Below are 13,405 nucleotides of genomic sequence, written 5' to 3'. Positions count from 1 at the left end.
TGTTTGATCTTTTGTGAGAGCTTCCTGAAGAGTGGTGGGTGTGAACTCACTGCTCAGGGGTCAAGAGAAGATGGCAACCCCAATCCCCCTACTGCCTTCCAACCCCCGCCCATCAGCACTGAATTACTATCTTTAAATAGTCACTCTGAATGTAAAACGGACTAAATGCTCCAATCAAAAGGCATAGAGTATCAGAAGGAATAAAAAACAAGACTGTCTATATGTTGCATACAAGAGACTCATTTTAGACCTAAAGATACCTATAGATTTAAGGTGAGGGGGTGGAGAACCATTTATCATTACTGGATATCAAAAGAAAGCCAGAGTAGCCATATTTATAACAGACTACATTTTTTTATTTTTTAAAGATTTTATTCATTTGACAGAGAGAGGGAACACAAGCAGGGGGAGTAGGAGAGGGAGAAGCAGGTCTCCTGCTGAGCAGGGAGCCCAATGTTGGGCTCAATCCCAGGACCCCGGGATCATGACCTGAGCCAAAGGCAGATGCTTAATGACTGAACCACCCAAGTGCCCCCAGACTACATTTTAAACCAAAGACTGTAATAAGAGATGAAGAAGGGCACTATATTATAATTAAGGGGTCTATCAAACAAGTATATCTAATAATTGTAAATATTTATGCCCCCAACTTGGGAGCACCCAAACATATAAATCAATTAATAACAAACATAAAGAAACTCACTGATAATACAGTAATAACAGAGGATTTTAACACCCCACTCACAGCAATAGACAGATCATCTAGGCAGAAAATCAACAAGGACAATGGCTTTGAGTGATACTGAACGAGATGGTCCTAACAGATATATTCAGAATATTTCATCCTAAAGCAGAGGAAAACACATTCTTTTCAAATGCACATGGAACATTCTCCAGAACAGATCACATACTGGGTCATAAATCAGGACTCCACAAGTATAAAAAGATCAAGATTATACCATGCATATTTTCAGATCACAACACTATGAAACTTGAAGTCAACCACAAGAAAAAATTTGAAAAGACTACAAATGCATGAAGATGAAAGAACATCATACTAATGAATGAATGGGTAAACCAGGAAATAAAATAAATTTTAAAAATACATGGAAGCAAATCAGAATGAAAACACGACAGTCCAAAACCTTTGGGATGCAGCAAAGGTGGCCTTAAGAGGTAAGTATATTGTAATACAGGCCTTCCTCAAGAAGCAAGAAGAGTCTCAAACACTACCTAACCTTACACCTTAAGGAGCTATAAAAAGAACAGCAAATAAAGCCTAAAGCCAGGAGAAGGAAAATAATATAGAACAGAAATAATGATATAGAAAGCTGCCTGGGTGGCACAGTCAGTTAAAAGTTCGACACCTGGTTTAGGCAAAGATCGTGATCTTGGGATTTTGAGATTGAGCCCTGCATTGGGATTTGTGCTCAGTGTGCAGTCTGCTTAAGACTCTCTCTCCCTCACTCTCTGCCCCTGCCCACTGTGCTTTCTCTCTCAAATAAATAAATAAGTAAATGTTAAAAAAATAGAAACAACAACAAACACCAATAAAACAGATCAATGAAACTATGAGCTGGTCAGGATGGGTAAAATCACAACTCAGGAAAGAACAGATGTTGGCAAGAATGTGGAAAAAGGTGAATCCTCTTACATTGTTGGTGGGAATGCAAATTGGTGCAGTCACTCTGGAAAACAGTTATGGAGGTTCCTCAAAAAGTTAAAATAGATCTACCCTATGACTCAGAAATTGCACCACTACATATTTATCTAAAGGGTACAGACATGGTAATTCAAAGGGGGCACATGCACTCCAATGTTTACAGCAATATCCACAATAGCCAAAATATGGAAAGAGCACAAATGTCCATCAATAGATGAATGAATAAAGATGTGATATATATAGAGAGAGTGGTATATTACTCAGCCATCAAAAAGAATGAAATCTTGCCATTTTCAATGACATGTGGATGGAACTAGAGGGTATTATGCTAAGGGAAATAAGTCAGTCAGAGAAAGACAAATACCATATGATTTCATTCCTACGTGGAATTTAAGAAACAAAACAGATGAACATAGGGGAAGGGAAGGAAAAATAAATAAAACAAAATCAGAGAGGGACCATAAGAGACTCTTAACTATAGGGAACAAATTGAGGGTTGCTGGAAGGGAGGTGGGTTTTAGGGATGGGTAACTGGGTGATGGGAATTAAGGAAAGTGCTTGAAGTAGAGCTGTGGGTGATGAATCACTAAATTCTACCCCTGAAATTAATAATAGAGTACATGTTAACCTACTTGAATTTAAATAAGACCTAAAAAAAAAAAGTAAAAACAGAAACAAAGAAAAACTATACAAAAGTTTCTGTGGCCAAGCAAAAGGAGAATAGAATCTAAAATGCTTTCTTTTTATTTTTATTTATTTATTTATTTATTTTTAAAGATTTATTTATTTATTTGACAGAGAGAAATCACAAGTAGGCAGAGAGGCAGGCAGAGAGAGAGGAGGAAGCAGGCTCCCCGCCGAGCAGAAAGCCCGATGTGGGGCTCGAACCCAGGACCTGGGATCATGACCTGAGCCGAAGGCAGCGGCCCAACCCACTGAGCCACCCAGGTGCCCCTAAAATGCTTTCTTTTTAGACTGCATTTCCAAATATGACAAAATTCACACTTAAATACACATAAATGTATTTTACAGTAGGACATATAAGTATAAACAGCTTATATACATTTTCCTTTATTGACATAATTTTATACACATAAGCATATATACTATCCGATAATCTCCAAAGAAAACACCTATAAATGTACTTGTCTAGACAGTATAGACAACTTTTTTAAAATGAACCAAAATAGAGATTCTGATTTCTCAACTGCATGTGGTGGAATTATTTATGTATAAAGATCAAATCTTAGGTATTTACTACATTAAAGAGATTTAACTTTGTTCCATGCCAGCCATGAGTGACAGTGCGAGAGACTCCACTGTGGAAAGAATAAAAATAAGGTTAAAAAATAGGCTTAAATATTTGAAAATAAGGCTTCAATAATTTCAGAACTGAAAGTATTTGACTTTCCAATTTTTAATTATTATTTTAAATGTAAATAAAGATGATAATTGGCTTATTAAATACAAATTGAAAAAGTAGCATTTATTTTATATTTCAAATTAATGTTGAAAACAAAACACCTGGCATTTCACTGAACAAATCACAGTTGTCCCCTATGTTATAGAATCTGGAGTCAGTTCATAACAAAATGCTATGTTCTAACTTATGAATGGATCCTATTTGCATAACAATCACCCAGTGCAAAAATGGGCAAATAAGTCAGTGTTTCCTCTAACATGTTTCTAACAGAATTTTTTAAATGTTCAGCTATTCTTAACTAATACATCATGATTAGAATATGCAGAAAAAGGAAAGATTAACCCTGCATGCTTAAAAAAAATTAAAAAAAAAAAAGCTGTGCAAAGAGAGATTACTTAGTCTTCTGTTTCTACAAAGGAAACAGCTCTATCCTCCCTGTGACTCAATCCACAGACCTGTCTCCTCACATGGTATATTGAAGTGTTACACCTGTACTTTCCTAGAGTTTTTGAAATCACCAAAACAAAACAAAACAAAAACCTCAATGCTTATTTTTTGAAAAGGAATAATTATAAAATCTACACATAATAGTAAAATATGACTGAGATCTAGTCTGCCATCTGCTTTACTTAATAATAGTTCTAGAGGGACGCCTGGGTGGTTCAGTGGGTTAAAGCCTCTGCCTTCGGCTCAGGTCATGATCCCAGAGTCCTGGGATCCAGCCCCCGCATCGGGCTCTCTGCTCAGCGGGGAGCCTGCTTCCCTTCCTCTCTCTCTGCCTGCCTCTCTGCCTACTTGTGATCTCTGTCTGTCAAATAAATAAATAAAATTAAAAAAAATAGTTCTAGAAATCCACTAGTGTAACATATCATATACTAAAAAGCAGTATCTTTAGTCTCAGCGTTTTACATCCGATATTCACTCACCACGTTGTGATTCTGAAAAAACAAGTCAAAGCATGGCACAATTGCTGAGAGATTTTCTATGTTGGAAATGGTGAAATTTTCTAATTCTTCATGAGATTAGTACCAAAATAGTAACATTAGCCTTAGGTACAAGAAAACATAAAAGCAGTTAATAATTTAACATGGTATACTCACGATGGGGAAAGGATCCTCTACAGACAGCTTTGTTTAAAATGGTTACAAGAAACATATGGCAGTTTTTAAAATCGGACTCCATTTTCTCTATAGATTCCATTCTAGGAAAGAAAGTAAATTTCAATTTAGTAAGTATATAAAGGGTTAAGGGTAGGCTACAAAATGCCTTTGGATTAATTTTAAATGTACTTCAGTTTAATTTCGTAAGTCTAAAGATTATGAAATATAAAATTTCCTCCCCCACTTTAAAATATAAACTTTCCAAATATTTGAAGGAAAAAGTCATTATGACATAAAACTATGCTCTTTTTGGGTGGTACTGAGTTCCGAAGCTGGGATAACTGGTGATGTTCCGTTTTCCATTACACATTTCTGTATTTTTCATTTGCATATCTTCTTTTTGAAACAACAAATACATTAAAGATATAAAACCCTACATTTTAAAGTTATTAAAAAATGGGAAGGAAAAATCAAGTAAGACGAAATCAGAGAAGGAGACAAACCATCAGAGACTCTTAACTATAGGGAACAAACAGAATTGCTGGTGGGGGGGGGCCGCGGGTGGGAGGATAGGGTAATTGGGTGATGGGCATTAAGGAGGCTGCATGATGAAATGAGTACTGGGTGTTATATGCAACTAATGAATTACTGAACTCTAACTCTGAAACTAATGATACATTATATGTTAACAAATTGAATTTAAATAAAATGTTATAAAAAATAAAATCTTTAAAAAAAATAAAAACTTTATTATGGACAATATGGAACATACATAGGAGAGAGTGCAGAGGACACTCACATATCCACATCCAGCCTCAGCAGTCATCTACTGCAAACAGGCTCTGTGCACAGCCCAGATCCACCACATTTAGAAACAAATTTGAGACCTCATAGCCCTTTGGTCATAAATACTTCAGTGTGTATACATTAAAGATACAGAGTCCTTTTAAAACAGCCACAATACAATGAATACTGTTACGCTGAAAAGATATTAAAAAAAAAAAAAACCAACAGCCACAATACCGTTTGCTTGAAAATATTTAACAATGATTTTTTAATATCACCAAATAACCAGTGTTCAAAATTCACATTGCTTTTGAAATTTTTCACTCTTCTGCTCTACGTCTGAATCAGGATCAATTAATTTCCATAAACTATAATGGCTCATAATGCTTCTAAAGTCCTCCTCACTCCGTGTTGTTTTTCTCACAATTTACTTTTTGAAGAAACTGAAACAATTCAATTTTAGCCAAGCAAATGCAGCAGTGTTATTATTTCCACCTCTACGTCCCAGTGATATGGAAAGAAAAATGTGCTTTACATATTTTGAGACAGCCATAACAAAGCAAGTAAGAATTTTATTTTCATCCTGCAATTAAGAATTCTAAACTACACTTAGTTTCTTTATTCAGAGCATTCTGAAACAGCATAGATTAAGGTTTTTTTTTTTAAAGATTTTATTTATTTATTTGACAGACAGAGATCACAAGTAGGCAGAGAGGCCCTATTTGTGCCCCTCACAAGTAGGCAGAGAGGGGGAGGCAGGCTCTCTGCTTGGCTCTGTGGGGCTTGATCCCAGGACCCTGGGATCATGACCTGAGCTGAAGGCAGAGGCCTTAACCCACTGAGCCACCCAGGCGCCCCTAGATTAAGGTTTTAATTTTGATTAGCACGATCATGAATTCTTACCTCCTTACTGACATGTACAAGCTATTATTCCAACAGTCAGGTCAACCAGATTTGCACTTTCATTTTAGGGAAGTAACAGAGGCATTATCATGAATTTTATGAACAAGACAGGGACAAACTACTGAACTGTACATTAACAGTAGAGGATGGTACTTTAGATATGAAAAGCAAGCTCCTGGCTCCACAACTGTCCTCTGACTTTATGGCATCTGTCTTTCTGTATGATTCTGGACAATACTCTATCGAGACATCCAGAATTTGCTTTAAAATAATTCAGCAAGTTATGAATGGATTTGGGCACCCAGAGTTTGTTAGGCAGTTTGCTCTAATTGTGTGTATGTTTCAAAGTATTCATAATTAACAAAACCTATACAAGTAAACATGAATGCAATCTAAGAATATCTACTTGTTCCAATTAAAATTTTCAGGTAATTGTTTTACAACTCATAAAAAAACTGCACACTTTTGATGCTGCCTAGTTAAAATGAAAAAGTTCAACTCTTACTTTAGTATAAGTAATATGTAATATATGATATGTGACATGGGATATGTGATATAAGTGATATGTAATATATTGCACCAAGATGTAAAAGACTCCCAGAATGTAATTTACAAAAAAGTTTTGAGAATAAAGCCAGTTTAAAAATTTTTTTTAGTTTAAACTCAATTTAATTAACATATCCTGTATTATTAGTTTCTGTGGTAGAATCAGTGATTCCTCAATTGCATTCAACATCCACTGCTCTTAACTTCAAGTCCTTTCCTTAATGTCCATCACCTAGTTACCCCATCCCTAAACCCACCTCCCCACCAGCCACCCTCAGTTTGTTCCCTATAGTTGTTCATTATGGTTTGTCTCCCTCTTTTCCTCTTATTTTTATTTTGCTTAGCATGATACCCTCTAGTTCCATCCACATGTTGTTGCAAATGGCAAGATTTCATTCTTTTTGATGTTTGAGCAATATACCATTCTCTCTGTGTGTGTGTGTGTGTATGTGTATACACCACATCTTCTTTGCTCATTTATCTGTCGATGGACAGCTGGGCTCTTTCCATATTTTGGCTATTGTGGACATTACTAGTATAAACATGGGGGTGCACATGTCCTTTCAAATCACTATGTCTGTACCCTTTGGATAAATATGTAGTGGTACAACTGCTGGGCTGTAGGGTAGCTCTATTTTAACTTTTTGAGGAACTTCCATACTGTTTTCCAGAGTGACTACACCAATTTGCATTCCCACCAACAATGTAAGAGGATTCCCCTTTCTCCACATCCTTGCCAACATCTGTTCCTTCCTGACTGGTTAATTTTTAGCCATTCTGCCTGGTATGAGGTGGTATCTCATTGTGGTTTTGATTTCTATTTCCCTGATACTGAGTGATGTTGAGCATTTTTTCCTGTGACTACCGGCCATTTGTATGTCTTCTTTGGAGAAATCTCTTTCATGTTTTCTGCACATTTCTTGACTGGGTTGGTTTTTGGGTGTTGAGTTTGATAAGTTCTTCTTCTTCTTTTTTTAAAATAAGATTTTATTTGTCAGAGACAGACTGAGAGAGTGAGAGAGCACAAGCAGGGGGAGTGGCAGGCAGTGGAGAAGCAGGGTCCTGGGATCCTGACCTGAGCTGAAGCCAGAGGCTTAATGACCGAGGCACCCAGGTGTCTTAATAAAATTATAAGTTCTTTTAATTTTGGATACTAGCCCTTTATCTGATGTCATTTGTGAATATCTTCTCCCATTCCATAGGCTGCCTTTAGTTTTGCTGAAGTTTTGCTGTGCAGAAGCTTTTTATCTTGATGAAGTCCCAATAGTTAATTTTTGCTTTTGTTTCCCCTAACTTTCGAGATGTGTCTAGCAAGAGGCTGCTGCCCGTGTTCTCTTTTAGGAATTTAATGGATTCCTGTTTCACATTTAGGTCTTTCATTCATTTTGAGTTTATTTTTGTGTATGGGGTAAGAAAGTGGTCCAGTTTCATTCTGCATGTGGCTGTCCTATTTTCCCAATACCATCTGTTGAAGAGACTGTCTTTTCTCCACTGGATATTCTTTCCTGCTTTGTTGATTAGTTGACCATACAGTTGAGGGTCCATTTCTGGGTTATCTACTCTGTTCCATTGATCTTTGTGTCTGTTCTTATGGCAGTACCATACTGTCTTGATGATTACAGTTTGTAATACAGTGTGAAGTCTGGAACTGTGATGCCTCTAGCTCTGGCTTTCTTTTTCAACATTCCTTTGGCTACTCAGGGTCTTTTCTAGCTTCCACACAAATTTTAGGATTGTTTGCTACAGCTCTGTGAAAAATGCGAGTGGTGTTTCGGTAGGGATGATTGCTCTGGGTAGCAGACATTTTAACAGTATTTGTTCTTCTAATACATAAGCATGGATTATTTTTCCATTTTTTTTCTTAAGTGTTCTATAGTTTTCAGAGTACAGATCCTTTTCCTCTTTGATTAGGTTTATTCCTAGGTATCTTATGGTTTTTGGTGCAATTGTAAATGGGATCAATTCCTTGATTTCTCTTTCTTATGTCTCATTGTTGGTATACAGAAATGTGATCAACTTCTGTACATTGATTTTATATCTGCCACTTTGCTGAATTCCTGTATGAGTCCTAACAGTTTCTGGGTGGAGTCTTTTAGGTTTTCAACATGGATTATCATGTCATCTGTGAGTGAAAGTTTGACTTCTTTGCCAATTTGGATACCTTTTATTTCTTTTTGTATTCTGACTGTTGAGGCTAGAACTGCCAGTACAATGTTGAACAACAGTGGTGAGAATGGGCATCCCTGTCATGTTTCTGACCCTAGGGGACAAGCTCTTGAGTTTTTCCCCCTTGAGGATGATATTTGCTGTGAGTCTTCTGAATGCTGAGGAATGTTCCCTTTATCCATACTTTTTGAAGGTTTTAATATAGAAAGGATGCTCTATTTTGTCAAATGCTTTTTCTGCATCAATTGAGAGAATCATGTGGTTGTCTTTTCTTTTATTAATGTGGTGCATGATCTTGATTGATTTGTGGATGTTGAATGACATCCGCAGACCAGTAATAAATCCCACTTGGTCCTGCTGAATAATCCTTTTGATGTATTGTTGGATTCTTTTTCTTATGATATTTTTTATTAACATATAATATATTATTTGTATGGTTGGATTCTATTAGCTAGTATCTTGGTGAGAATTTTTGCATCCATCTTCATCAGAGATTTGGTCTGTAATTCTCTTGGTGGGGTCTTTAGTTTTTGGGATCAAGGTAATGCTGGCCTCATAGAGTAAGTGTGGAAGTTTTCCTTTCATTTCTGTTTTTTCAAACAGCTTCAGAAGAATAGGTATTAACTCTTTAAATGTTTGGTAGAATTCTGCTGGGAGGCCATCTGGCCCTGGACTCTTGCTTGTTGGGAGATTTTTGATTACTGCTTCAATTTCTTTGCTAGTTATGGGTCTATTCAGGTTTTCTATTTCTTCCTGTTTTAGTTTTGGTAGTTATAAGTTTCTAGGAATGTATCCATTTCTTCCAGATGGCCCAATTTGTTGCCATATAGTTGTTCATAATATTCTCTTATAATTGTTTGTTTTTTTTCAGTGTTGGTTCTGATTTCTCTTCTTTCATTCATGATTTTATTGCTTTGGGTCCTTTCTCTTTCTTTTTGATCATCTGGCTAGTGGGTTATCAATCTTATTAATTCTTTAAGGAACCAGCTACTAGTTTCATTGATTTATTATTTTTTTTTATTTCTATGTCCTTGATTTCTGCTATAATCTTTATTATTTCTCATCTCTTGCTGGTTAGGCTTTGCTATTCTTTTCCCAGATCCTTTAGGTGTAAGGCTAGGTTCTGAATTTGAAACTTTTCTTGCTACTTGAGGAAGGCTTGTATTTCTATATACTTCCCTCTTATAATCAGTTTTGCTTTATCTGAAGTGTTTTTGAACTGTCATGTTTTCATTTTCTTCCACGTTTTTAAAATTCTTCTTAATTTCATGGTTGACCCATTCATTCCTTAGTAGGATGCTCTTTAACCTCCAAGTGTTTGTGTTCCTTCCAAATTTTCTCTGGTGATTAAATTCAAATTTTAAAGCACTATAGTCTGAAATAGGCATGGCATAATCTCAGTCTTCTAGTACCAGCCGAGACCTGATTTGTGACCCGGTATGTCATCTATTCTGGAGAATGTTCCATGTGTACTTGAGAAGAATGTGTATTCTATTGCTTTAGGATGAAATGCTCTGAATATATCTGTGAAGTCCATCTGGTCCATTATGTCTTTCAAAGCCCTTGTTTCCTTGCTGATTTTCTGCTTAGATTATCTGTCCATTGCTTTGAGTGGAGCGTTAATGTCCCCTACTATTATTATATTATTATCAATGTATTTCTTCAATTTTGTTATTAATTGGTTTATATATTTGGCTGTACCCATGTTAGGAGATAAATACTTACAACTGTTAGATCTTCTTATTGGATAGACCCTTTAATTATGATACAGTATCCTTCATCTCTTATTACAGTCTTAGACTGAAAATCTAGTTTATCTAAGGATGACTACTCTGGCTTTCTTTTGATGCCCATTAACATGATAAATGGTTCTCCACCCCCTCCCTTTCAATCTGGAGGTGTTGCTGGATCTAAAATGAGTCTCTTGTAATCAGCATATTTACGGGTTTTGTTCTTTTATATACTAATACCCTCTGTCTTATGATTATTTAGTCCATTTACATTCAGAGTTATTATTTAAAGATACGAATTTAGTGTCATTGTATTACTTGCAAAGTCACTGTACTTGTAGACTGCCTGTTACTTCTTGGTCTTTGTTAGTTTTGGGCTCTGTCTTTGCTCAAAGGATTCTCTTTAATATTTCTTGCAGGGCTGGTTTAGTGTTCACAAATTCCTTTGGTTTTTGTTTTCCTGGATACTCTTTATCTCTCCTCTTCTGAATGACAGCCTTGCTGGATATTCTTGGCTGCATATTTCTCCCATTTAGTACACTGATTATATAACATGCCAGTCCTTTTGGACTGCCAGTTCTCTGTGCCCAGGTCTGCCACCAGCCTTATATTTCTATCCTTGCAGATTCAGGACCTCTTTTCCCAAGTGGCTTTCAGGATTCTCTCTTTATTTCTGAAATCTGCAAGCTTCACTATTATATGTCAAGGGGTTGACCTATTTTTATTGATTTTTGAGGGTGGAGTTCTCTGTGGTTCCTGGATTTGAATGCTTGTTTTCTTCCCCAGATTAGGGAAGTTCTCAGCTATAATTTGTTCAACCTTAATTCAACCTATAAACCTTCTGCCTCTCTCTCTCTTCATTTTTGGGGACCCCTATTATCTGCATATTATTTTGCTTTCAGGAATTGCTAATTTCTTGCAGTCTCCCTTTGTGATCCAGTAGTTATCTTTCTCTCTTCTTTTCAGATTCCTTATTTTCCATCATTTTGTCTTCTGTATCACTGACTTCTCCTCTGCCTCATTCATCCTTGGCATTAGAGTCTCCATTTTTTTTTATTATTATTTTTTTATTTTCAGCATAACAGTATTCCTTGTTTTTGCACCACACTCAGTGCTCCATGCAATCCGTGCCCTCTCTAATACCCACCACCTGGTTCCCCCAATCTCCCACCCCCTGCCGTTTCAAACCCCTCAGATTGTTTTTCAGAGTCCATAGTCTCTCATGTTTTACCTCCCCTTCCAATTTCCCCCAACTCCCTTCTCCTCTCTAACTCCCCTTGTCCTCCATGGTATTTGTTATGCTCCACAAATAAGTGAAACCATATGATAATTGACTCTCTCTGCTTGACTTACTTCACTCAGCATACTCTCTTCCAGTCCTGTCCATGTTGCTACAAAAGAGACTCCATTTTTGACTGCATCCCAGTAATAGCATTTTTAGTTTTGGCCTGATTAAATTTTAGCTTTTATTTCTCCAGTAAGGGATTTTGTAGTGTCTCCTATGGTTTTTTCAAGCCCAGCCAGTATCTTTATAATCACTTCAAATTCTAGTTTAGACATCTTACTTATATCCATATTTAAATCCCTGGCATTGAGTGCTATACCCTGTTCTTTCTTTCATGCTGAATTTCTCCATCTGGTCATTATGTCCAGAAAAGAATAAAAGAAAGAGAAAAGACAACATACCAACAAGAACAACAGAAAAAAATAACAAAACAAACCAGAAGAAAATAAAAACAAGACAAAATAAGAAAAAAACCAAACCACAAATGAACTGAATGAAACAAAATACTAGATCCTGGGTTTATTTTGGTCTGCTTATTAAAAGAAACTAGATTCCTAAATAGGAAATAAAGGAAAAAAATATATATATATATGAAAATAAAGTAAAATAAAAAAGTAAAATAAAAGTAAAGTAAGATAAAATATACAATGTATAGAAAATAAATATATGTATATAAAACATACATGTAAAAGTTAAAATAATTGAAAAAATAAGAAAACAGCATAGAAAAAATAAAACTGAAAGACTAAAGAAAAATAAACTGCAAATGTTTTATACTGTTTTCCTCACAAGCTGAAGTTGTGCAGTTCTGTATGATCAGTGAATTTGGTGATGGTTGGATGTTCCTGTTGCTCATCTTGGGGAGAGGCCTATTGTGCTGATTCTCAGGTGCCCTTTTGGTGGTGAAATTGCACTTCCCTTGCTAGGGGGCCAAGCTCAGTGTTAGTGGCTCTGGATTCCACTTTGTGGTGCTGTTTTGCTCCTTGAAGGGTTTCAGCACCAATGGGGGTAGGTGATGAAAATGGCGGCACCCCATTCTCTAGCCCCAGAGCTGAAAGTTTGTGCCGCCCACTCTTCAGTGAGCCGTCAAAGAAAAGCAGTCATTCATAAGCCAGTTTTAACCAACTGAGCCACCCAGGCACCCTCATAAGCCAGTTTTAAAAGGGAAACTGAAATGGTCAAAATGTAGAGGTTCCACAAGCTACATACTTACTGCCATGCCCCCAGACCTGCTTGCCAACCATCTGCAAACATGAGAGCCAAATTCAATACCTTCATGATGGCTTCTTTCACAAAACTGACCTGGAGATTAAAGCCACAGACAGAATATAGGCTCTGTAACTATGTTTGGACACTGACACCAACACTTTTATTTAATCTACATGAGTCACAGAAAAAGTTCATCAATGCAATGACAGCCTTCAATATAATATGGAAGGGTGCTGGCTATGAATAAGTGCACCTGGAATCAGGCCACATATCTAATGCACCTGTGATATAGGGAGTATTAGCAACAGAGTCTGACCAACAGAGCAAGTGACTATTTCCTAGGATGGCCATTTAAATGCACCAACAAAAGGAAGCAAGTAATCTAATGGCTATAAATTGACTTAATCCTGTATATTCTCACTAAGCTGGTTGCACTTCCTGACTAAAGCACTACTATTCCACAACTGCAGACACAATCTTCCAATTGAATCTAAGTGCAGTGCAGGGTGCAGATGATCGTAATACAGTTCATGTCTGTTTCTCTCAGATATAATTTCTCGTAATATGGCACAAATTTGTAACTTAATTTGGTCA

At 36.5% G+C, this 13,405-nt stretch overlaps 1 protein-coding gene across 2 annotated transcripts in view; it reads right to left on the bottom strand.

The window, feature by feature from the left end:
- Positions 1 to 2,623: 2,623 nt before the first annotated feature.
- LOC111161923 (tubulin gamma complex associated protein 5) overlaps positions 2,624 to 13,405 on the bottom strand; it is an 82,864-nt gene continuing 72,082 nt past the window's right edge. For both annotated transcript variants that reach the window (XM_022525996.1, XM_022525995.1), the window contains exons 21-23: positions 12,816 to 12,904; positions 4,187 to 4,287; positions 2,624 to 2,982 (exon numbers count right to left, since the gene is read on the bottom strand). In XM_022525996.1, the coding sequence (XP_022381704.1) occupies positions 2,936 to 2,982; positions 4,187 to 4,287; positions 12,816 to 12,904 (237 nt within the window). In that variant the 3' untranslated portion in view covers positions 2,624 to 2,935. The remainder of the gene's footprint in view (positions 2,983 to 4,186; positions 4,288 to 12,815; positions 12,905 to 13,405) is intronic.

The sequence above is a fragment of the Enhydra lutris genome, unplaced genomic scaffold, assembly GCF_002288905.1.
Source record: "Enhydra lutris kenyoni isolate GAN:26980312 unplaced genomic scaffold, ASM228890v2 scaffoldscaffold87, whole genome shotgun sequence".
In the NCBI taxonomy this organism is placed as follows: domain Eukaryota; kingdom Metazoa; phylum Chordata; class Mammalia; order Carnivora; family Mustelidae; genus Enhydra; species Enhydra lutris.
This window is presented reverse-complemented; position numbering and strand designations above follow the sequence as displayed.